Genomic DNA, 24,906 nt, shown 5'->3' on the forward strand with positions numbered 1-24,906 from the left:
TAATTATTTTATATTTTTGTTTATAATCTTATTAATAACTTGACAACCCTTATTTCATAATCAAGTCATTTAAAAATTTGACGCGGCATTGTTCAACAAAAATACAGAGTATACAACTTTTCATTTGAATTTTAGTATTTTGTTAAATAGTTAGATTTTTACGTATTTTTTACACATATTTCTTTTTTTAATGCTATAAAATTTTATTTCCTAAATTATATGGTCAGAAATTATTTATATGTGTATATTAAAAACAGATAATGAAAACCTGCTTATAATAAGTCTTTATCCCTGTTCAGTTATGATCAAACTGTTTGGAATGAAAAAGCGGTGTTTATTTAATTTTGTCAAGATTTAATGAATTTTACAATGAAATACTATATTATACTTTTCTATTTTTAAACATTATTTATTGCAGGTGAATAGGTATTAATGAAAATGGCTCCGGGAAAGGTTAAAGTGGAGAATCCCGGCATTACAGAAATTTTTACAAAATTCTATTGTAATTATTGTCAGGTAAAAATTAATATTTGCTGATTAATTCTAGTGAACGTGGTTAATATTGCAGACATTTGTAAAAACTCCCTTTAACAAAAAATAAGCCTAAAATAGCCCACAACACTTTTCATTGTAATATATTTTATGTTCTTTGACAGAATTTACCAGAAAAGTTTTATTAAGCTGATTAAAAAATATTGTTATGATTTTTCGGTTTTATAGTAATAGGCTTTCTATAATAGAAGTTAGACACGAAATCTGTATGTTTGTTCGGGTGAATCTTTAGATAAGTTAGGCTGTTCGATCCCTTCATGGAACCTCATACTCTTCACAAAAAAGATTCAGGGATAATATACCTCCCCCCAAGAAAAAAATCATTTTTAGGTATCTTATAATAAGTATTATAATAGGTATCTACCTAAGAAATAAGGTGTTTATTTAACTTTGTTTTGTTTACCAGGATGAATTGAATGGATTGCGTGTAAGTTGTGCTGTATGTACTGACTTTGATTTATGCCCAGAATGCTTTGCTTGTGGAGCGGAAATAGGTTGGTTTTGTTTTATGATTAAGATTTATCATGACTAAAATATATTTATTGGATTTTTTTTTCTCGAAATTTTAAAAATGACAAGAATTTGTTAAAAGTGCGAAGTTTCTTAGACATTTAAAAAGCATACACCAATAGTTTGTGTGTAGTTCAGGTGCTAATCAATGTTTTTACATTTTTTAGGGAGTCACAAAAACAATCACAAATATTATTTCTCAAACAATGGAAATTTCTCAATTTTCCCCAAATCTCCGACACAAGAAGAGAAAGGAAGACGAAGGTAAAAGATTTCATTAAATTCCTTTAATGATCATAACACAGCTTGTAAAAGTGTTCCTAATATTCACGAATCACAATACATCAGGGGTTTAAATTTTCAAAATTGAAAAAAAAAGTTTTTTTTTGAGGATAACGCTAAAATTTTTTTATAGAGCAAGTATAGTTCCAAACGAACAGTACGAGGGAGAAGAATGGAATGTCAGGGAAGATCACCTTCTATTAGATGCTGTAGAGATGTATGGGTATGGAAACTGGAAAGATATTGCTAAACACGTTGAATCAAAAACAGAAGCTCAGGTACTATCGCATATTTACTACTTAAGGGGGGAGGCGGATATGCCACTTTTTGAAACCAAAGGTAAAACGTGCATGATCTCAGCCCATAAAAGAGTTACAGCTCTAAAATTCGGCACAGCAGTTGCTTTTGTGGAGAACAATATGGAACTGTGAAGATTCGGCGGCGAAACCGCCGCTCCCGCCGAAAACCGTAAGATTTTACACTTGCAATTTTTAAAATTATATTGACATGTTTGAAATATTACAAGTGTCACTTAAAAATATAAGGGAAATTTTTATGAGAAAAAGTTTATCTCAGATGATTGAGAACTGTCTAATTTGGTGAAAAAAGGCAAAAAAAATTCTGCGAAAACGGCAGTTCCGCCGCCGTTTCTTCACAGTTCCATATTGTTCTCCATAAAAGCAACTGCTGTGCCGAATTTTAGAGCTGTAACTCTGTTATGGGCTGAGATCATGCACGTTTTAAATTTAGTTTCAAAAAGTGGCACATCCACCTCCCCCCTTTATTTTATTAAGTTACACTCATACTTATTACTCATAAATGCAGTAACAAACACTTTATTTTAAGTAATGTATTAATATATTTTTTGTGTTTTAGGTCAAAGAAAGATACATAAAACGATTTATTAATGGAGCAATTGGAAGCTATACATGGAAGGAAGATCTCAGAGGAAAAACAACCGATCATACATTAGTCGAGGTATGACATTTTTAATCTGAAGATATCTTGTTAAAAATAACACTTAAAGTTATCTTTCTTACTTATTAAATTTTAAAATTGTCTTGGATAGATAATCTTTTATTATTACAGCTAGTCTTTCCATCATTACGCAGTCTTTTGGAATTTGTCTTTATCACATTATTTTCCCTTTAGTATTATATTATAGTTAAATAATATCTGTTTGTTCAAATATTTTTTTTTTACTTAGGTAGTACTCTTGGACAAAAATCTTTTTTTTTAACAATCTCCTCATATGCAATATATTTCAGCCTGAAGATAGAGGTCCCTTGTCGCCGACACTGACCGGCAAGTTACCTGGAATCAATGTTGCGCCACAAGAATCTCTCTTACTGGGGTATATGCCACACAGAGATGATTTCGAGGATTTTGATAAGAGTGTTGAAGGTCTGGTATCGCAAATAGGAGTTAAATCTTTAGAGGATGAAGATATTGACACAGCTTTGCAGTTGGTTCATGTTGATATGTATGAAAGATTATTAAGAGAGGTAAAATAATTTAACATATAAAAACATACATATTAATCAAAAATTGAAATTAATTATATAGGGTATGAAAGTATATTGATAAACCAAGGAAAAAAGAGAAATAAAATACTATATTATTATGTCTATTACTTATCTTTTATGCATCAAATAGAATTAGTTAACTTTATTCAGCAGGGGTGTATATTCTGCACAAGATTTATTTTTTTTCCCCTGCTACAAAATTTTTTATTTTTCTTCCCCCCCCCCCCCCCCCTAGCTTTTTCTCATTAAGTAGGGGGAAAATGGAAAAATATTTAAAAAAAACTCTATATTTTATTATTTTATCCCTCCTACCACACATTTTTTAAAGTTTTGTTCACCAAGGAGGGGGGGAAATGGAAAAAATGTTTTCAGTTTTCTTAATTTTTACATTTTTTTCCCCTCCAACCACTTATTTTTTATTTTTTTTCCCCCCTCCTGAACAGGGGATCCCATGTAGAATATACACCCCTGCTTTATTGTGAGTTTCAATACTTAGATATTCTTCAAGTAAATATACTTTTAGGAAGTAAGGCGAAAACGTGTAGCTCGAGATTATCAGCTTGTCTCTGCATATTTCAAAGAAAATCCATTAATACCATTTGGAGTTAAGATATCTCCACTTAAAATGGCTAGCCTGTTGAAAATGAAAAAAACCACAGACCCAAAGAGAGAATTAATGGATGCTCTAAAACCTTTCTGCCCATTCAACACCTGTCAGGTAGATTTAATTTGATAAATCAACGTTAAGAGAGAAAATTTAACAAGAAATATTATTATATTAAATTATTGAATAAATCTTTCCAGTATTGCCTCTAAATCGATTAATAATTGCTGGATTAGAACAGTTTCTGAGTCCTACTGAAAAATCACGTATCGTATTGTATTATTGATCGTATGATTTTTTTAAATTTTACTCTCCACGGAAAGCTGTCTGCGATAAATAAGTATTCTAGATAATTATGGCTTACAATATCATTTACTTGATGAAAGAATGGGTAGTTATTAACGTACTTTATTATATAATGTTGTCATGTATTTTTAGGAATTCAAGTCATTAGTTGATAACTTGTGTTATGAGAAAGATCTGAAAGTACGAATCTCAGAATTAAAAAGATATAGAGAAAATGGTCTCATGAAAGTAGAACATCTAGTTCCATTTGAAAAGCTGAGGTAAGTTAGTTTCAAGATCTTAATTACTAAAATAAAAAAAGAATTAAATTAAAACTTAATTTATTATATTTTCATCATTATTTTTTTTGTTTATAAATTTAAAACTTTGTGTAACTACAATTACATTTAAACCAATTCATTTAAGGTACAAACGAGAAATCCGCAACAAAGCCCGTAATAAGAGGAATGGAAACGGACCTCAGCAGTTTAATGCATCAAGATTACTACCAAAGGCAGGAGATTACAGTCTAAAGGTATTTACTTCACTAATATGAATAAAAACACAAAATATTGAGTTAAATACTAAAATAATTTTTAAAAAACTCGTGCCCCAATTCATTATTTATGCATTAATATTAATTTTTTTCCCAGGCAATGCTTTCAAACAAGGAAGGTTCCAGTGGAGGTGCAAACGGAGGCAACGGATCAGTGGCAACTGGTAAGAAGCGCAAGAAGACAGCTGTCTGGTCCAGGAAGAAGTTGAAAACAGGACGTCGCCTGCTATTGCAAATGGGATGCACACTAACTGCTCCACCATCTGACCCGGGTTCGGATTGATATGAATTAACTTTTAAAGTACAAATCATTATCTACAATGTCTTTGCTTATACTCTTATGAAAATATACATCATTTATGTTAAATGACATACTTAACTAATTATTTTTTCTAAATAGATTTTTTTGGCAAATTCAGTTGAAATTGAGTCATATGATTTGTTCAATGTTTGTATGACATTTATATAAAAATTTTGCATTTAATTAAAGTTAAACAATTGTAACTCTGTCTTGTTCGAAATTTAAATTATTGTTATAGTTTGTGTACAAAGTCAGTATTTGTTATTATTTATTAGTATTTACAAAAAATTCCTACAATAACCACCATTTATACTTAAGCTACTATTGTTATGTAAATATGATGTGACCTTTTTATATGATTATAATAACAAAATTTCAGGTATTAAAAATGTCCAATTCTCACACAATATTACTGATACAAGCTGGTTCTAGCCAGGAATCTAGAACTTATACAGATTTCCAAACTGCAGATGATTGCCTAGAAGTAAGTCTTATTTGTTGTCAAATAATCATGATTCATGAAGCTCTTGCATTATGTCTAATAAAATATCCACATAGAATAGCAAAGATGTCTATCTTTTGGTTCAACAATCTTTTGGACAAATAACATTTACAGAATGACAGAAATCAAATTATGGAAAAAAGAATATTAAAAGTAGCCTGTTTTCCAAATTGTACCTTTCGATGATAGGAATCCTAATGCAAGCGTTCATTGAGGCTGGAGGACACGCATACGATCAAGGAATGAGATACTGTACATTTTACATACGGACGGACACAACTTCGCTTTTAAAAACCTTACACTGAATCCAGTTCTAAGTGCTGACATTGTTTTATTAATTTTAGGGTGTATGTAAACTATATGAAGAACATTTAAAGCGAACAAATCCACTTATCCCACAAATCAGCTATGATGTTTCCCAGCTATATTCTTTCATAGACGAGGTAAACATAAAGATTATGATATCTAATAGGGTTAAATAATTTGGTTATCACAAAACAACATATTTCCTATTATTTTTTTTTAAAAATCCAATACGATTGTAGATGCTCTTTAAAGGGGACTCTGCACGAACAAGAGCAAGTGATTTTAAGCACCATCCAGCAGTGATTCTAAATGTTTTTTTTTGGTGAATATACTAGGGTTATTTTTAATTTCGTAATATCAATTTAAAAAATTCAGTTTCACCATGACTATAGGTATGATATAAACTACAAGATGTTAGACATTTTTGACCAAATATTATCAAATATTTTGTTGAGTTCAAATTGCTGTGATTCAAAATTAAAGTTTTTCAATGATTATTGTTAATTTAGAAAAAGGATTTTAACTTGTATGTAATACTGTAAACAGTTTTATTAGTGAACTTTCATGATTTACAGCATTTGGTTTAGCGTTTTTATTTTATTTAAACTTTTGAACTCAGCAAAACATTAGATGATATTTCGTTAAAAAATGCTCGACATTTGGAAGTTTTATTCATAGAAAACCATGATGAAACTTAATTTTTTGTAGTCGATATATATAACTACTAGCGGATTCGCCCCTAGCCTCTAGGGGCTTTGCCCCAAGAGATGATATAAAAAAAATTATGTCGAAATTCGTAAAAGGACCAGGGAAATATTCAGCAAATAATAAAAAAAAAATGTTATTTTTTGTTTTTTGGGGGGGTTGTGGGGGGTGTCCCACCCTTCAAGAAAATAGCTTAAAATCACCACTGGACCAATATATACCCTGAAGAGTAGAATCCGATCGGTTCAGTAGTTACAGAGATCTTAAGGGACAGACATACAGACGGACATACATCAAGTTACTTTGTATTATAGATATCAAACATAACCCTGGTATATTCACCAAAAAAAATATTGAGGATCACTGCTGGAAGGTGCTTAGAATCACTTGCTCTCGTTCGTGCATAGTCCCCTTTGGTTCGTCCTTCTTATGACTTTATTGTTCTTGTTTGTTTTATCATAGTTTAATTGAAGTTTATTGTGTTTCAGTTTTATGATTTATCCTGCCTGGTGTATGAGACAGAGGGTGGAAATTACATACCATACAACAGACAATGGATCAAAGAAGAAATATATAATATGCTTAAGCTACAAGCTAGTAAATGAAATAAGACCGTTTAAAATATTAAAAATATCCATTCTTTTAAAGAAACCTTGTAATATGTTTGTTAGATGATCTCTTGGTGTTATTAAAATGAAATGAATGATTTTTTTTCAAAAGTTGAAGTAAAAATCAATTATGATATTGGTCATTATCAAGTAAAGTCTATAACTTTAATGCCCTGTTCTAGAAAGTTTTCATTGTTAAGTACCTATTATTTGTAAAGATTGTTAAATTTGCACTTTTTTTCAGAACCTTGAGAATGTCTCACACAATTTTGCTAGTGCAGCCAGCACCCAAACCTGAATCCAGAACCTATACAGACTATGAATCTGTTAATGAGTGCATGGAGGTATGCTCAAGATTAGCTCGATCTTTTTAAAACGAACTTTTTCTATTATTAGGGTCGGTCCATACGACTAATGTAACTGTAACTAATGGCGCTAATAGGTAGTTAATGCATGTTCGAATTCTCAATTTCAAACTTGGCATGACGATTGTTGTTATCTGATAGTTACAATTTGGAAAGCGTAGCAACTCTGTAATCATTTACAGAAAGTCCTCTTGTCAATTTTTAACTTGATAGGTTATTTTGGTCTTAGGATTCCTAGGAGTAGGACCATTAAGTATAATTTATAAGCTACGTACCTCTGTACCTAAGTCATAGATGTACGTATATCCATATTAAAGTTACAGTATTTAAGTATTTGTGGGATAGATTTTTACGTAATTTTTGTTCAAAGTAATGTAAATATTAAATGAGTTGTTCCTCAATATCTGCATATGTTTGTTTGTCTGGTTTGCTTCGCTTCTATGGATGTTTATGTTATACATACAGTATTACGTAAAAAATCAAAACTGCTACTTAAGAAAACTTATTTTGATTGTTGTTTTAAAATCTTAATGACATACAAATTATGTTATGTTGTGTGAACTTAAAAACTCATTAACTTTTCCATTCAAGATCTACTTAAAAATTATTCGGTATTAATAAATCGTCTTTCCGTTGGTGAATATTTATATTTCAATGTTCTTAGGGTGTGTGCAAAATTTACGAAGAGCATTTGAAGAGAAAATATCCAGAAATCCCAAGTATCACTTATGATATTTCACAGCTCTTTGAGTTTATCGATCAGGTAACTTAAGCCTATTTTACTGAAGCTTAATGAACCTGTTTGTTAGTTTAAATTGTATTATTTGTATTTCATGTACAAATAGGGAGGGGGGGCTTTTAAAGACTAAATCTCAAATTCAAAATGATGAACTAAACGAGTCAATATTGAATCTTAATTTTGTTTTTACACTGGGGATCTACAGTATATAGATTGAAATTTGTTACTAAACATAAAGATTTTAGACATTATGTTAATTTAATGTTAAAGGGGACTATTCACGAATGAAAGCAAATGTTTCATAGTTATAAACTAAAAAATAAGTTTCGCCAGACAGATAGAGATCCTGTTACTTAGCAAATTAAATATACGTACATTCTTCATTATCTACACTAAATAAGTCTTGAAACAAGACACCTAGATTTATTGACGTAAAATAATTTTATGTTCGCGTTTAGTTGGCTGATTTGTCATGCTTGGTGTACCAGAAGTCAATGAACGCGTACGCCCCGTACAACAAAGAGTGGATCAAGGAGAAGATTTACATTCTGCTGAGAAGACAAGCCGCCAGATCTTAAAAGAATGTCTGTCCATGTGTTTATCTGTTGATAACAAGGCAACAAAGTATATAAATGAATGTCCATCTTTTAATCCTTGTACAATATACATCCATGAAATGGTAGTGTGCCATTTGTATTTCAGTTTTAAGAGCATTTAGGTCTTTTTTTCAGTAGCACTTTCTGATTTTATCTTACTGATTTATATTTTTCTCCAAAAATTTTGAAGTTCCGTTTTCAATGAAACTAATCCCTTAGTTTTGTTTGTTTACTTTAAAGGATCATGGAAAGAAAACGAAGTTTCGGGTTTCGTCACATTTTCACAGTAGCTTTTCGCCTATTTCTAGCCCCTGTGTGGCCAATTTTCTAACCCTGCGGGGCAATCATCAACACTTACCTAACCTAAAATAACCTTTTAAAAGCTACTATGAAAATGCGACGAACCCCGCAACTTAGTTTTCTTTCCATGGCCCACTTAAAATGTTTTAAATTAGATTGTTAATTTGATTATTATACTTTTCTTTTCCATAACAATTTGCTGTTTAAGTTATACCATTTTTCTTTCGTTTTGTAGAATATTTAAGGTTCTTTACCTTAATAAAAATTATCATAAATATAAAATATTTTATCATGAAAAGTACACTGCACTGTAACAATAACATGAAATCATTTTAAGAAAAAACTTAATGTAATGTAAATACCTTTGTTTAATTGAAATGAAAATTACCGTGTTTATTATTTACCTATTTGATTTTTTTTACATACAGAATTTAAAAAAATGGTTGGTAAATCGGCTGATAGATTTGATGGAATACTCCTCAGTATAGCACAGGTAACAATCCATTATTACATAAGGAAAATATTCATTTAAAACAAAAAAAAGGTTTAGTTAAAGAGTAGATGCTTATTGGTTAGAGATCACTGGTTTATAAAAAAAATATCATTTTATCTCAATTATCAGCAGAATGTACTACATTTTCCGTATAGTATTTCAAATTTACCGATGGACAAGTATAATCTATAAAACTTTGGTCCGGGTATAATGTCAAGAAATTTCAGCTATCTCTAATAGAACACTAGTAAATTAATTTTCCCAATAGAAATTTTATGTCTTCCACAGCAGAAACTTTAAACTGACAGACGTAAGTAAGTAATATTTATATAGGATGCTTAGTGTCGAGAAAAATCTTTACATTAGTGCAGCTACTCTGCAACTACTCCGACCGCAAATTATTTTTGTTTTTGATCGTAATTACCTTTCACTATTTTTGTATAACCTTAAATCTTATCTGTTAGCTTTCTCTTGCTACGTTACTTTTGATACCTATAATAGTTGTATTTTGGCAACTTTCGTTTTTATCAAATCGCAAAGCAGATACGCCACCAAATGTGAAAAATGAACCCCAAACATTTTTAGGAATGTGAAGGAGGTGTTCAGGAAATGATGGACATAGTGTTTAGTTTTCTGGCCAGAAAGACAGATTTTTACACTGGTGGTGCTCACGATGCCGCTGAAAGGCTTGTCATGGAAAAATTTAGGTACTTTTTAACAAACTACCAGCCTCTTCGATAGGGGTTTGGGGGGTGAAAGGACAATTTGTTGTTTCAAATCTGTCAATAAACTTGTATTATTAAAACATACCTAACAATTATGTAGAAACAATATTCTTCGTTAAAGGTAGAGTAAAAGGCGGTTCTCGTTCGACAGAGGCGGTTCTGCCAACATATGTTAAATGTTGATAGCTACCTAGTCCCTTTGGAAAGGCAAAAAGTTTTAAGTCGCAGTAGGTAGGGGATAAGAAAAAAAAGTAACTTATTTTAAATATTTAAATCAATAACACAAAAAATATAATTTTTTGTTTTATAGAAAACACGGAGAATCGGCCAGATTAGAAGCCGCCAAAAAGAAGGCAGAAAATGAAGAAATTGACCGCAAACGGAGAGAGCGGCGAGAAAAGGAAGAGAAAGAACTTGCGGCAGCAGCAGCTGCTTCGTCAGGCTCGGGACAAAGCGATGATTCTCGAATTTGTGAAGTAACAGAAGAAGAGGCCGCTAAAATTGAGGCGGAAGAGAAACAGAAAAAGGAGAATGAAAAAAAATCAGTCGACGCTGAACAACCAAAGGTACCTACCTTAATATTTCTATTGTGCACTAGTGCCGTTTTTCTTACTAATTTTGAATTCTTACAATGTATTCTAAAGCTTAGTGGCATCAGATAATATTATAATTCGGTTAATATCTTGGAACTCGCCTCATAATTATTTCTTGTATTTAGGCCGAAGAAAATGGAGACAAGAAGCCAGAGGGAGAGGATGAAGAGAGTGAGGAGGACAAAGGAAAACTTAAACCAAACTCAAGGTGAATTTTCTTTTGATTCATTCACTATGTAACTAATACTATTTTATCTGTAGATTTAAACTGAGAAAGTACATTTATTTAATTTAAATTTTCATTATTTCCCTTTTTAAAAAGTTATCTTTAAAACATTTTGCGTTTCAAAATTCAGATGGACAATACCTATAGAAAAAATATTTTTTCTTAATATTTTAAAACACTTAATTTTAACTTTGTAATCTAGATGATGCCTAGGTAAGGGAATATTTATTATCCTATTAAAAAAAACAAAAAAAAAACAATTCTTTTATTTTAGAAATGGAGCAGATTTAGAAAATTACAACTGGGGCCAGACTCTGGAGGAAATTGAACTCAGAATACCACTAAAGGGTGCCTACAAAGCCAGAGATCTTGTTATTGATATCTCAAAGAAGCATTTAAAGGTAATAGTTTGATTTTTATGATAATAAAGTTTTTTAAAGACAAGTCCTGGAACAGAAAAATGACTCAAAATACAGCAGGACGGAATATTTTGAAAGAGTACCATTTTAACAAACTTTTCAAATCAGAAAAGGGTAATGTTAAAACTTAAGTGAGAGAGAAAAAAATAAGTTATATCTAATTTTACTACCTACAATTTAATATTCAGGTTGGCATTAAAGGAAAAGACTTAATTATAAACGGAGATTTATACAAAGAAATCAAACAAGAAGAAAGCACCTGGGTTCTCGAGGACAAAAACTGTGTTTTGATAAATCTTGAAAAGGTATTTTAAATGATTGAACTTTTAAAGATTTGAATTGAATTTTTAACAATTTTTTTTACCAAAGATAAATGCCGTGAACCTATTTAAATATTGCGTCAAACTTTTTTTTGTTTTCCATCGTGATGTGACTCATCAATAACGGACACGCCTTAGTTATATAGTAGCTTTGCTATTAATGATACACTCATGAAGATATTCTTAAAGTATAAACTTGTTTATTGTTTAGATTAATAAAATGGAGTGGTGGCCTAAGCTGGTTACCTCAGACCCAGATATCAACACCAAGAAGGTGCAACCAGAGAACAGCAAGCTGTCAGACCTGGACGGGGAGACCAGAGGTATGGTGGAGAAGATGATGTACGACCAGAGACAAAAGGAGATGGGTCTGCCCACCAGTGACGACCAGAAGAAACAGGATATGATGAAAAAGTTTATGGAAGCGCATCCGGAGATGGATTTTTCAAAGTGTAAATTCAATTAAAAATTGGATTTTCATAGAATTACATTTACCAGTATCATGATAACACAATTTTGCACTTTTACGTCCAGAGTCAAGTAAATAAGGTTTACTCCCATGATTTGTGCTAGTTTTTTGTTCAACAATTTTAAGTTCTAATATCATAACAAGCTAACTATGTTTCACTACAGTAAGTGATGTTTAATTTTAGTTTTGTACTGGTTAATGTTTTGTGTTTTGTTTAAAGTGACCACAAACTCAAAGCACATATAACAAACATACCGCAATTGTGATTTTGTTTTTCTTGTCAAATGAATATTCTCACTGTATAAGGGATAGGGTGAATTGTTCTTCGAAATTTAAGGTTTTTAACCTTTTTTTTACCTTTTTTAAATTAATGTCAGTAAGAGTTTTTTTTTATAGTGAATGTGCAATGCTTGCTTTATTTTAAAGAATAATTTTCCGTGTCCCTGCACTGTTCGTGCGCATTATGATCAGAAATATTGTATTTTTTTTCTAAACCAAATGCTGTGATTTATTTTGGCATTACATATTTACACGGTGTCTTGTCATTACATTTTTTAAGTGAAATAATTTTGTTTCTTTTATTTAGATTTAGAATGTTGGTGATTAATTGCATTTTTCTTGAGATTAATTAAAGTAGGATCATATTAAATTGTAAATTCTATTTTTAACAGTGTCCAGTTCCAGAAAACTAGTTCTTGAAGTGTTCCAATCCCACCCCCTCCCCTGCTAAATTAATCTTATATAAGTATATAAGGTGTTTTTTTGTTTGTTGCGAAGGATCTTGCTGAACCGACACTTTTCTCCTTTACAGTCTTAGCTTTTCATATGTCATGTGAAGGTTTTTGGAGATGGTTCGACCATCCCTCTACCCCATCAAAAAAAGTCTTACCTACTTTCTATATGTTTTGAAAAAAATGCTCCTTCAGGCCTTTTAAGGGCGTAACCGCTAGTATATTAAAATTAAGGTAAAGGGTAATTTTTATAATGGTATCGACAAACAACCATAAAAAAGCTGTTAACATCTTATGCAACGGAATATTATAAGCTTCCCTTTAAATTATATCCTTATGTTGCTAGTCGTGTAAAGATATTAATGGACAAAAGTTTGTATAGACTAGTAAAAAGTGTCAAGACAATGGCCGATAAACTGTTGTACAATTCCAGTGATGATAAACAAAATTACAATTAGTGGTTTGCGCTTGCTTTCCAGAAGCCTTGAAAATCTGTTTAATTTTAAATGTTGTTGTTTTAGCAACAGGCCCAGGCGTATACATTTTCATCTTCATCTTGATTTTCATCAAGTAGGCCGAGAAATCTGGCTACAAGACTTAACAATTTTAAATGTTCGATACCAGCATCATTTTACTTGCATTTAAAGCTAATTTTGTAAATGTGCTTTCTAAGAATTTCTTATTTCCGTTAGGTTAGTTTTTATTGTATCGAACAGTAACATTCCTTTCCTACTTATTTCAGACTTTCTCTTATAAATAGGTTCAAGGTGTCTAATATTATTTACCTTTTTGGATTAGTCATATTAGTATTATTGATTGATTGCGACAGGGTAGCCAAATATTTTAGGCATGCAATTATTTTTTTGTCGAAATTAAAATGTAAGGAACATTAGATACATATTTACTTCTAGAATGCTAAATATAAATATATGCACCTCGGCAGATCAGAATTTCATGTTTGTCCGTTGTTGCTAGATCTTAGAATTATTGTTAAATAAAAGAAGTTGGCAACCCATTACGGCGCAAGAATGCCGCAACCAAAATTTTTCTGTCGGCACAAAAGAACGTGCGAGAATATTCTAGAAACAAAACTTTCAAAATAGTCAAAAAATTAACGTAAACAAATTATTTTAAGCCTATTTTCCTAGTGAACATAAGAGCTTTTTTACTTAACCTGCGTGAGATTTAAAAATTGTTTCGTAGTTTCATTTGAATTGAGTTAATTTGATTGTTGTTCACATGATGATGTAATATTAAGGGTTAGGTTCCCGCCGCGCGGTTTTACCAAGAATCTGGATTTATTGAACATGTGTAGAATTTATTTATGCGATTAAAATGATGTGATGTATTTTTTTCCGGAATTCAGAAATCTGAAAATATTTTTGTATTTGCAATTGGCGTGAATTCGAATGAAATAGCTAAAATATTAATTAGCCATTGACAGTTGGTACGCCCTTATAGACCTCTGGAATTTAAGGGGGTACGACCCTCCACTAACACAAAGGGAGGGGGCGGTTGCGACACTTTTTGAAACCATAACTACAGGAATTCAACTTAAAAAAGAGTTACAGCACTGAAATTTGGAATGACAGTCGCTTTAAAGAGGCACAATGTGGAACTGTGAAGAAAAGTTGGTGAAACCGCCGCTATCGCCGTTTCCCACCCAATAAACAATTGGTTCTGCCGCCGTTTCTTCACAGTTCCACATTATACCTCTTTAAAGCAACTGCCATACCAAATTTCAGTGCTGTAACTCTTTTTTTTAGTCAAGTTCCGTTGACTTTCAGTTTTGATTTCAAAAAGTGTCACAACCGCCTCCCCCCTTTTGTTAAAAATAAGTAATTCAATTGGAGAGATTCTTACCAGGACATACAAGATTTTTCATTCTACAGGAAAGCTAATCGGCAAAGATTTGATGATGTATATCATATTTATTTTCAGAGTAACAAGAATTAAGTAATATAAGATGGCATTGCATGTACCAAAGGCGCCTGGGTTCGCCTCTATGTTGAAGGATGGTGCTAGACACTATTCTGGACTTGAAGAAGCTGTCATCAGGTGGAGTTTATGTTAGGAATAGTTGAACATTATTATGTAATAATATTAAATCATTATTGATTCAGCATGCTGCTCGTTATGATGAACATTAGTTAGATTATTTAGCGTTGAATTTTTCATTAGTTGATATGCGTCGATCTGTATTGATATGACAATATTTTCTTGATTAATTTTGTAGACCGTTTATATATCTGTTTCAAGACTCGATCGAAATCTGTTTTTTACAATCGTTACGTCGAACGAATGAAAAGAAACAGATGTGTGATTGCTCAATGTGTGACTCAGAATTAAAACTATTTTATTTCTTGTGTTTAAAGTAGGGTTGGGCCGGATATCCGGTGTGGCCGGATATCCGGCCATTTTCAATATCCGACCGGATACCGGATATTGAAACTATCCGGCCGGATATCCGGTTTTATAATTTTTTATACTTTCCACCAAAAATCTCTGCTTTTTAAAATTTTAAATGGCTATAATTTTCTTATTATTGAAGCTAGAAGAACATTTTTTCTGAACAAGTTTAACTTTATGTAAATTTATATAAGATTTCTGAAAAAAAATTTTTGCTACCTTAGTATCTGGTAATTTGGCCGGTTATCCGGCCGGATATCCGGTAATTTGGCCGGATAACCGGATATTTGCCAGATATCCGGCCGGATACCGGATATCCGGCGTTTGAAATCAGCCGGATATCCGGTATCCGGTATCCGGCCAAAAAAGTATCCGGCCCAACCCTAAAAGTCTATTAAAAGAAGTCGGTTGGCAATTGATAAAAAAATCATCAATGGAAATTTAGCCCCAACAAAAAATCATTATTTAGGAACATTGATGCATGCAAGGAGTTTGGTCAAACTGTTCAGACCTGTTACGGACCTAACGGAATGAACAAAATGGTCATTAATCATTTGGACAAACTATTTGTTACAAATGACGCTGCTACCATCATCAGGTTAGTTAAGATTTTTGAACCCAATTACATGAAACATGAAATGGTTAGTAAAAGTGACTTCTATGAGATTTAAAAGCCCCCTTTGGTACAGGGTTTCGGATCCGCATTGATTTTTTGCGGATCCGGATCCTCCAAATTTGGTCAGTGCGGATCCGGATCCTTGACAATAAAAATAAAATCACCAAATTTTTTAAAAATATTTATTCTTTAATTCGAAGTCAAAAATACTTTTAATTTTCAAGTCTGACCCTAAACCTTAAAGATTGGCTATCATCAAGAGAATGTCTGAGATTTTATATAAATTTAGGTAGAATTTTCCATTTTTTCCGCATTTTTTTGAGTCAAAAATATGCGGATCCGGATCCGAAACCCTGCTTTGGTATTTATAAGAAATTAATTTTCAGAGCACTAAAGTTTTCCTTTCAAAGTTCAAAGAGCAAGATCAAATTAAGTAGTTTTTTGTATTAAGGGGGGGGGGGGAGTTTTGACACATTTGCGTAAACAGTGAGTATAGGCTTTATATATAGTAAACAAAATATGCATTTTTTTCTTCAAATATGTGAATAACATTAAAAAATATGCATATTTTGTTTCATAGGTTGATTTCTAACTCTTCAAAAAAAAAATATTTTTTTAATTTTTACCTGTACAGAGAGGACCTGGAGGCCTGGAGCTCCGGAACCTGGAGGCCTATCCAAAAAATCTCAAATCTGGGGGAAATTCATCATATAAGAATGATTTTATTTCTAATAACCTATCCTCTCAGTCCAAAGATAAAGCCTATACTCACTGTTTACGCAAATGTGTCAAAACTTCCCCCCCCCCCCCCCCCCCCCCTTTGTAAAAAGGATAGTAACAAAAATTTTTATCATAGAGAGTTGGAAGTGGAGCACCCTGCTGCCAAGATGTTGATTCTTGGTGCTCAGATGCAGGAAAATGAGGTCGGAGATGCCACCAATCTTGTTATCATCCTTGCTAGTCAACTCCTTAAGGAAGCCGAAGATCTGATCAGGTATTACCTTCATTTAGGTTTTCCCAGGGTTCTAAATGGATCAGACAATGGCCGATAAATTTATGTACCTTTCCACAAAATTATCCCTGGTGAAGATTAATTATGGGTTGAAACGTTTGCATACTCAACTTAATGAACCAACCAATCAAAATTTAATTAAAGTCCTCAAAGTTGTTGCACGAAAATAAAAATAAATGTTCTTTTAAAGAACTATATAACCCCCCCCCCCCCCCTTCAAAAAAAAAAGGGGGGGGGGGGTAAAATGTGGTGACTCGTCACACGATATACCAGCAACTTTATTTTGGGTGCTACTTTTGGATGAAATCTTTTGGGCTGGGTCACTAATTACCCTAACTATTGGTATCTTATAAAAAAAACGGCGGCGGGACCGCCGCTCCCGCCGCCGTTTTCCGCAGCCACCAAAAAAAAATTTTTTTATTGCATTTCTCGCCGAATTAGGCAAATTCTCGTTTATCAAGGTATATCTTAAATACAGTGCTACTCCTGTGCTTTTAAAGATATTGAAACAAAATCTTTTTAGGTAGGTCAGTAAAAAATATTAAATCAAAAATGGCAGAGGTACCACCGCGGAAAAAATTTTTTATTGCATTTCTCTTTGAATTAAGCAATTTAGAATCATTTGAGACCATGTTATTTTTTTCTAAATTTTTTCCCCTTACAAGCAACCCTGCGGGGCGACTTAGTCATTTTTTTTCAAGGTATATCTTAAATTCAGTGGTACTCCTGTGCTTTAAAAGATATTGAAACAAAATATTTTTAGGTAGGTCAGTAACAAATGGCAGAGGTACGGCCGCGGAAAACGGCGGCGGGACCGCCGCTCCCGCCGTTTTCTTAATTCAAATATTTTTTACTTACTTGCTTGGAAGGGGAAAAATTTTTGAAAAAAATAACATGGTCTCAAATGATTCCAAATTGCCTAATTCGGCGAGAAATGCAATAAAATTTTTTTTGTGGCGGCGGAAAACGGCGGCAGCGGCGGTCCCGCCGCCGTTTTCTTAATTCAAATATTTTTTACTTACCAACCTAAAAAGATTTTGTTTCTATATCTTTAAAAGCACAGGAGTAGCACTGTATTTAAGATATACCTTAAGGATTGCTAGTAAAAGGAAAAATTTTTGAAAAAAATAACATGGTCTCAAATGATTCCAAATTGCCTAATTCGGCGAGAAATGCAATAAAAAAAGTTTTGGTGGCGGCGGAAAACGGCGGCGGAAGCGGCGGTCCCGCCGCCGTTTTTTTATAAGATACCAATAGTTGGGGTAATTAGTGACCCAGCCCAAAAGATTTCATCCAATTATCTCTAAAAATAAGGGAGTAGCACCCAAAATATAATTGCTGGTATATCGTGTGACGAGTCACCACATTTTACCCCCCCCCCCCCCCCCTTTATAGGTACATTGTATCAATTCTTTTACTACAGTTTGTGAATTAACAACGACCATAAGGGCTCTAAATATTTCAACATACATACATTCATCTAACACATTTATAATTTATTTGACCAGAATGGGATTGAAACCAACAGAAATTGCTGATGGTTACGAGAAGGCCCTTGACAAAGCCCTAGAAATTTTGGACACATTGTCCTGTATGGAGGTTAAGAATACAAAAGACGTTGAACAAGTAAAGAAAGCTATAAGGTAAGTTTTAAGTTTAAATCCTTAAATATCTAAACAGGGGTGTATATTCTGCACAAGATTTATTTTTTTTTTCCCTGCTACAAAATTTTTTTTTTTTTTCCCCCCTAGATTTTTCTTAACATAAAAGCGAAGCACTGAAACGGTAGGACAAACGGACATTAATACTTGTATAGTGTCAGAACTGAATAATCAGAATATAAATGTATAAGAGTCGATGCAAAATTGTAAGTAAATTTGTTGAAAAACTGCTTGATACAGAATGATGTTTATGGACATACTTACATTTTTAGGACTTAATTATAGAGTTGCTTCGCTTATAATATTGTACTTTGTTGTCCCAGGAATCAGTAAACAAAAAATCAGATCAATCGGATAATTAGATAATATAAAAATTTGTTGTTAAAAAAGTAAAAAAATCAACATGTTTAAAATGGACGTACGAACATTTTGGTAATGATTATAGAGTTGCTACGCTTTCTAAATTGTATCTAACTACTGCTGGAATCACCATGCAAAGTTTGAAATCGATAGGACTATTCTAACATGCCTAAATTAACGAAAAAAGCTATTTAAAAAAATAAAAAAATCAACATGTTTAAAATGAACGTACGGACATTTTGGTAATGATTATAGAGTTGCTACGCTTTCTAAATCGTATCTAACTACTGCAGGAATCACCATGCAAAGTTTGAAATCGATAGGACAATTCTAACATGCCTAAATTAACGAAAAAAGCTATCCGTGACGTACGGACGGACGGACCGACCCTAATTATAGAAAAGCTTCGCTTTTAAAAAGTAGGGGGGGGAAATAGAAAAATATTTAAAGAATTCTATATTTTATTTATTTTATCCCTCCTACCACACATTTTTTAGTTTTTTTTTTTAACCAAGGAGGGGGACGAAATGGAAAAAATGTTTTCAGTTTTCTTAATTTTTACATTTTTTTTCCCTCCAACCACTTATTTATTATTCCCCCCCCCCCCCCCCTGAGCCGGGGATCCCATGCAGAATATACACCCCTGTATCTAAATATAAAATGTTTCAAGTAAATGTTGAATACGTGATTTAATGAGATTTTATTTTTATATTATTTTTGATATCTAGAATAAATGTAAGGACATTTAATACCTAGTATAATGTGGAGAAGCCTTGTTGCATGTAGAATTTAGACCAATATATTTTCTGTTTCAGGACTGCCGTTATGTCAAAGCAGTACGGCCACGAAGATTTTCTTGCAGAATTAATTTCCAAGGCCTGTATCACAATCCTTCCAGAGAAGACAACTTTTAATGTTGACAACGTTAGGATCTGTAAGATTCTGGGTTCCGGTGTTCTGAAGTCTGAAGTTGTGTCTGGTATGGTCTTCAGAAGAAATATTGAATCCAATATTACCAAGAAGGAAAATTGTAAGGTAAATTCAGTTAAAAATTTTACGCTTTGTTTGATTTCTTTGTATCATTGATATGTATTATGTATTTTATCCCAACTATATTTGCATCAAATAGGTGCTATATCTAAGTTTTAAACATAAATCAACTTATTTAATGTATATAGTTATAAATATTTTTATAAATGTTTTTTTTTGTAGGTTGCTATTTACACATGTCCCGTTGACGCTATGCAGACAGAAACTAAGGGAACCGTACTTATCAAATCTGCAGCGGAACTCACAGATTTTTCTAGAGGAGAAGAAACACAATTGGAAAATCAAATTAAGGTAAATGTCTAAATTGCTCAATTGAAATGTTTTACCGTCAATTATTAGTTTTTCCACTTATATAAATACCTCGGCCGAATTTTATCATATTTTCAGATTTATATTAAATGCCATAGAAATATTTGCCAATCGTTTTATGCATTTATTAGATTTATATTTGTCAAATTACTGGGATGTATGTGTATAAAGGATGGCATGAAAAAAACCACTAACGCAAACATTAACAAAAATATTTTTACTTTAAAGTAACATCAATTTAGTTCTTCCATCCGTTTATCTAACTATCTGTTAATTGTGAATATTTTATTTTTAGGCTATTGCCGATGCAGGTACGGGAGTAATCGTTTCTGGTGGCAAAATCGGCGACATGGCCTTGCACTATATCAACAAGTACAACATGCTTGCTGTTCGCCTCACATCAAAATGGGACATCCGCCGTCTGGCCAAGGCTACTGGTGCCATTGCCCTGCCACGTTTGACCGCCCCTACCTCCGAGGAACTGGGTATGGCCGACAAGGTTTATCTGGATGAGTTGGGAGATACCGAGATTGTTGTCTTCAAAGTTGGATCTGAGGAGTCCAGGTAATACTTCATAAATATTAACATTAATATTTTAAAATTTCCTCATTGACATATGTATATATATATCTATATTTTACACACACGTAGAAGATAAAATAACATAAATATCTGTTAACTTTTTATATGTTTATGGAGGGGTAAAGCATGCAGCTGTTAAATAATAAATGAAAAATCTTTTGATCCGTCTCTTAGATTTTTAATGCATCTTAAGATTTTCTATTGCTTAAAATATTTCAAAGAGCTATCTAACACTAAAACGAAAAAACTATTATTTTTTTTCGATGTATTTTAAATAAGAGGGTTTTGTGCTGACTAGGCTCTTTCAGAGAAACTGCCGCCCAAGCATTCTTAAATCATTCTTCCTTTTTTCATTACTAGCGGCTACGCCCCTAGAGGCCTCTAGGGGCACTTGAGGAGGAGATAGTCGAATTTAATAACCCAATTTCTTATTTTAGATTTTAAAAGAAAAAGTTAAAAAAAATTTTGGGGGGGGCGAAAATTTTTTTTTTTTTTTGGGGGGTGGGGTGCCCCCACTCATTTTTAATTTTAGTTTTAAAAAAGTAATTTTTTTGGGGGGGGCGATTTTCCTTTTTTGGGGGGGTTGGGGGTGTCCCACCCCCCAAGAAAATAGTTATAAACCTTCCCGGGACCTATGAGAAGCTACCCTGTTAAGGAGAACCTGATCGGTTCAGCGGTTAGCGAGATCCTTCGGTACAGACATCCTGTTACTTTAGTATAAGGATGCCAAATATATCTAATATTTTCAATTTTAGATATTTTATAATACTCAATATTGTTCAGATTATCAACTATTGTTGTGAGAGGATCTACAGATAACTACATGGATGATATTGAGAGAGCTATTGATGACGGTGTCAATGTGTTCAAGGGATTATGTAAGGTAAGGTATTTCAATCTATTTTCAAAGAAAAGTATTTGATTTGTGAAAAAGGTATGGATTTAATATTTTCAATATGCCAATTTATGGAACTTTCTAATATTTGCAGGATGGAAGATTGACTGCTGGTGGTGGAGCTACAGAGATTGAGCTGGCCAAACAGTTGGCTGCTTGGGGAGAAACACATCCTGGACTTGAACAATACAGTATTGGAAAGTAAGTCTTTTGACTTTTTTGTATAATCCTTAATAATAAAGTTCTGTCTTTGTGTCCCAAAAGATCTCGCTAACCACTGAACAAATATGTTTTTCCTTATAATAGGTCTAGTGAATTTTATAACTATTTTTTTTTTGGGGGGGGGGGTCAACCACTCCCAAGAGAATAATTCTGGAGAAAAAATGACCACCCAAACATATTTTTTCTTGTGGGAGTCTCAGGTGTGTATATTTTTAAAATTGATCCTGCCGAGGGGGGGGGGGGTAAAAAATAAAAAATGTGTTGTTGGAGGGGGGGGGGGGGGAGAGGTTGTTAATGAAAAAATTAAGAGAAATGAAAACATTTTTTCCATTTTTCTCTCATCCTTAGTGAAAAAAATTAAAATAATGTGTGGGAGGGGGGATAATATAATTTTTTTCAATTTTACCCCTTTCTTGCTGGAAAAAAACCAGGAGGGAAAAAAAAAAATTTGCAGCAGGGGGAAAAATGAATCTTGTGCAGAATATACACCCCTGGGGAGTCTGCTCCCCACCTCTCATTGGCTCGTAGAGGCCTCTAATGGCGTAGCCGATAGTATAATATACTAATAAACAGAATTGTGAAAAAAATCTTTGGTTACATCTTTTTCAGTTGTTTCCATTTTTTTCTATTTTTCTTCCCTCCATGCAATGGTTAAAAAAAACTAAAAAATATGTGGAAGGGGGCATAATATGAATAAAATAAAGAGTTCTGAAAATATTCTTCCATTTTATCCCCTTCCTTACTGGGAAAAACTAGGAGGGGAAAAAAAATTTCTGCAGGGGAAAAAAATGAGTCTTGTGCAGAATATACACCCCTGTAATAGTATTAAAAACTAACACATTGCTTTTAAGGTTTGCTCAATCCCTGGAGGTAGTACCCCGTGTTCTGGCCGAGAATAGTGGTGTCAAGGCTAAGGAGGTCATCAGCTCACTGTATGCTGCACACGCAGAGGGAAAGAAGAATGTTGGCTTTGATATCGAAGGAGAGGCTGGAGATTGTAAGGTATGTTCGTTTATAACCTTTTTTTCTGTTGGGGAGATGACAACTGTCTGATAAATTAATCTTCATTCTTGACCATTTCTATTATTTATTAACTACAAAGGCACAATTTCACAAGGGAAAGATTATTCAAATGTCCATGTCATTCTAAAACTTACATAGGTTTTACTTTGCATGCATACTTTATATACGATTTAATATTTTACGCATACCAAATGTAAGTTTTCATCGCAACTTTATACAATGTCCATAGATTAAACTAAAGCTTTTGTGTTATTCTAGGACTGTTGCGAGTCTGGAGTGTTTGATCTTCTGTTGAGCAAGAAGTGGGCCATGAAGTACGCCACCAACGCTGCCTGCACAGTTCTCAGAGTGGACCAGATCATCATGGCCAAGAGGGCTGGTGGCCCGAAGCCCAGAGATACCTCCGGACCAATGGACCAAGATGATGACTAAATCTGGACAAGAAAATGAAAGAAGACTTGAAATCTTACCTACCTACTACCCATGCCATGATTTTGTTTCGGTTATCATTATTGATCTCCATGTCTTTATTTTATATAAAATCCACCAAAAATTATTAAAATTGATCCAACTTGCGTTCACCATTCCGGAAGATTACCTTCTTGATATGTATGCTTAATTATCTTAATTTGCAAAAAATAAAAAAATGTGATTATTAAAAGTCAGTATAACGCAAGTCTTAATTATTTTTATCTTGATTAGATTGCGAGAAGCCCAGTTGAAAAATGAACACTTTTCACACAAACACACAGTTGTCTTGTTTATATGCTAATTGTAATTAGTAATACTACTGCTGCTTTGTTATGCGCTGCACACTAACAATAATTTATTAAACATGCCTAGGAAAGTGTATTTGCTAATACTCTTTTCATCACAAACTCACCAACTTATTATATTACTATTATTATACTGGTATTTCATATGAAAATACATCTTGTATACTCCTCTTGAATGTGTGTTCTTTATTCTTTATCATAACATGTCAGTATTGTTACATGTTTTATATGCTGTATCCGAATTCACCTATTCCTTTAATCTGTAGATATATTTTTTTCGTGTAGCCTTAAGTTAATAAAGCTTTTTGCGTCTGCGAATGTGTTGAATCAAATGCATTAGGGGAGGAAATGTGGGATTTGTGAAAAATAAAATGTAGAATAAACGTGGATATTATTATAGGGCGAAAATTGTCAATTTAGGTTGCTATTTCCATGGACTTTAATTGGTCAGTTTGTTCATCCAGTAGGAAGGGAGGGATTCGTTGTGTTTGCCTGTTACTAGTTTGTGTTCAAAAGTATTTCATTATTTTGTGGAAATATTTTATTTATACTGAAATGTAATTATATCTTGTTATAATAGAAACAGGTAAGTATGTACAAGAAACCAGCGTTCCAGCCTCCCAAGGCCAAAAGTGGCTCGTCCCTCACCTCCGATAATTCTGATGGCGAGGTTAAACCTTCTCATAAGCCTAATCTTGCGGATGATGGCGTCAAACATCTAGGAGGAATGTTGAATATAGATGATTATGTTATTAATATGGACAAAATGATGCTATTTCTTTTAGATTTATTTATAAACGCTTCTTCAAAGTCCTTAAAAGAAATAGAAAAAAATTGTGACCTGCTTTCATCAGTGTCAGTTTTATTATACTGTACCTACTATATTTTTATTTTTACGCCTCCCTTTTTCGGCTTTTATTGAGACTAAAATTTGATAGTAACGATTTATGAAGCGTAGCAACTCTTTAATTGTTAACAGAAAGTCCGTACGACCATTTATAACATGTTGACCTAACTTTTTGACAATTTTTCGTGTGATATATTATCCTATTCATCTGATTTTTTAAAATATTGATTCCTAGTATAATGTCACAAGCGAAGCATCTCTATATTAAAGTCCTTAAAATGCTAATATGTCAATAAGTTTAGGAGCTTCGCCTTTATGGATGTTGCCATCCTTGCTATCTTGTGTTTAATCAAAACCGATTAAAAATTCTTGGCTATATCTTTAGCCTTTGATAATAATTTTCAATTTAATGTCTGACAAATAATAGGGAT

The 24,906-nt window shown here is 32.8% G+C and overlaps 5 protein-coding genes across 5 annotated transcripts; all 5 read left to right on the forward strand.

Annotated features, from left to right (window-relative positions):
* Positions 1-337: 337 nt before the first annotated feature.
* LOC145316132 (transcriptional adapter 2-beta-like) lies at positions 338-4,995 on the forward strand. The gene is made up of 10 exons (XM_080156457.1): positions 338-516; positions 959-1,046; positions 1,230-1,326; positions 1,478-1,622; positions 2,221-2,322; positions 2,613-2,849; positions 3,394-3,588; positions 3,913-4,040; positions 4,186-4,294; positions 4,413-4,995. The coding sequence occupies exons 1-10, from the start codon at positions 433-435 to the stop codon at positions 4,596-4,598; spliced, it is 1,371 nt and encodes a 456-aa protein (XP_080012583.1). The 5' UTR covers positions 338-432; the 3' UTR covers positions 4,599-4,995.
* LOC145316153 (enhancer of rudimentary homolog) lies at positions 4,967-6,983 on the forward strand. Its single transcript, XM_080156478.1, has 3 exons — positions 4,967-5,100; positions 5,463-5,561; positions 6,618-6,983. Exons 1-3 carry the CDS (start codon positions 4,972-4,974, stop codon positions 6,732-6,734), a joined length of 345 nt encoding a protein of 114 aa, XP_080012604.1. The 5' UTR covers positions 4,967-4,971; the 3' UTR covers positions 6,735-6,983.
* On the forward strand, positions 6,940-9,020 carry LOC145316158 (enhancer of rudimentary homolog). The gene is made up of 3 exons (XM_080156490.1): positions 6,940-7,081; positions 7,767-7,865; positions 8,300-9,020. Exons 1-3 carry the CDS (start codon positions 6,992-6,994, stop codon positions 8,417-8,419), a joined length of 309 nt encoding a protein of 102 aa, XP_080012616.1. The 5' UTR covers positions 6,940-6,991; the 3' UTR covers positions 8,420-9,020.
* Positions 9,021-9,079: 59 nt separating this feature from the next.
* nudC (nuclear distribution C, dynein complex regulator) lies at positions 9,080-12,569 on the forward strand. The gene is made up of 7 exons (XM_080156465.1): positions 9,080-9,230; positions 9,816-9,937; positions 10,266-10,521; positions 10,674-10,756; positions 11,049-11,175; positions 11,382-11,498; positions 11,725-12,569. The coding sequence occupies exons 1-7, from the start codon at positions 9,177-9,179 to the stop codon at positions 11,977-11,979; spliced, it is 1,014 nt and encodes a 337-aa protein (XP_080012591.1). The 5' UTR covers positions 9,080-9,176; the 3' UTR covers positions 11,980-12,569.
* Positions 12,570-14,621: 2,052 nt separating this feature from the next.
* Positions 14,622-23,804, forward strand: CCT8 (chaperonin containing TCP1 subunit 8). The gene is made up of 11 exons (XM_080156444.1): positions 14,622-14,771; positions 15,592-15,720; positions 16,595-16,732; positions 18,259-18,393; positions 19,587-19,806; positions 19,984-20,112; positions 20,426-20,694; positions 21,496-21,595; positions 21,702-21,808; positions 22,681-22,831; positions 23,111-23,804. The coding sequence occupies exons 1-11, from the start codon at positions 14,680-14,682 to the stop codon at positions 23,282-23,284; spliced, it is 1,644 nt and encodes a 547-aa protein (XP_080012570.1). The 5' UTR covers positions 14,622-14,679; the 3' UTR covers positions 23,285-23,804.
* Positions 23,805-24,906: the final 1,102 nt, after the last annotated feature.

This window comes from Acartia tonsa, chromosome 1, assembly GCF_053477335.1.
Source record: "Acartia tonsa isolate MP-2025a chromosome 1, ASM5347733v1, whole genome shotgun sequence".
Lineage (NCBI taxonomy): Eukaryota > Metazoa > Arthropoda > Copepoda > Calanoida > Acartiidae > Acartia > Acartia tonsa.

Coding starts and splice junctions, on each gene's coding strand:
- LOC145316132 (XM_080156457.1), top strand. CDS start 433: ATGAAAATGGCTCCGGGAAAGGTTAAAGTGGAGAATCCCGGCATTACA. Junction 1,623..2,220: donor AATCAAAAACAGAAGCTCAG/GTACTATCGCAT, acceptor TTTGTGTTTTAG/GTCAAAGAAAGATACATAAA. Junction 4,041..4,185: donor GTTCCATTTGAAAAGCTGAG/GTAAGTTAGTTT, acceptor AATTCATTTAAG/GTACAAACGAGAAATCCGCA.
- LOC145316153 (XM_080156478.1), top strand. CDS start 4,972: ATGATTATAATAACAAAATTTCAGGTATTAAAAATGTCCAATTCTCAC. Junction 5,101..5,462: donor CTGCAGATGATTGCCTAGAA/GTAAGTCTTATT, acceptor TATTAATTTTAG/GGTGTATGTAAACTATATGA. Junction 5,562..6,617: donor TATATTCTTTCATAGACGAG/GTAAACATAAAG, acceptor ATTGTGTTTCAG/TTTTATGATTTATCCTGCCT.
- LOC145316158 (XM_080156490.1), top strand. CDS start 6,992: ATGTCTCACACAATTTTGCTAGTGCAGCCAGCACCCAAACCTGAATCC. Junction 7,082..7,766: donor CTGTTAATGAGTGCATGGAG/GTATGCTCAAGA, acceptor CAATGTTCTTAG/GGTGTGTGCAAAATTTACGA. Junction 7,866..8,299: donor TCTTTGAGTTTATCGATCAG/GTAACTTAAGCC, acceptor GTTCGCGTTTAG/TTGGCTGATTTGTCATGCTT.
- nudC (XM_080156465.1), top strand. CDS start 9,177: ATGGTTGGTAAATCGGCTGATAGATTTGATGGAATACTCCTCAGTATA. Junction 9,231..9,815: donor TACTCCTCAGTATAGCACAG/GTAACAATCCAT, acceptor AAACATTTTTAG/GAATGTGAAGGAGGTGTTCA. Junction 11,499..11,724: donor TTTTGATAAATCTTGAAAAG/GTATTTTAAATG, acceptor TTTATTGTTTAG/ATTAATAAAATGGAGTGGTG.
- CCT8 (XM_080156444.1), top strand. CDS start 14,680: ATGGCATTGCATGTACCAAAGGCGCCTGGGTTCGCCTCTATGTTGAAG. Junction 20,113..20,425: donor AATTGGAAAATCAAATTAAG/GTAAATGTCTAA, acceptor TTTTATTTTTAG/GCTATTGCCGATGCAGGTAC. Junction 20,695..21,495: donor GTTGGATCTGAGGAGTCCAG/GTAATACTTCAT, acceptor AATATTGTTCAG/ATTATCAACTATTGTTGTGA.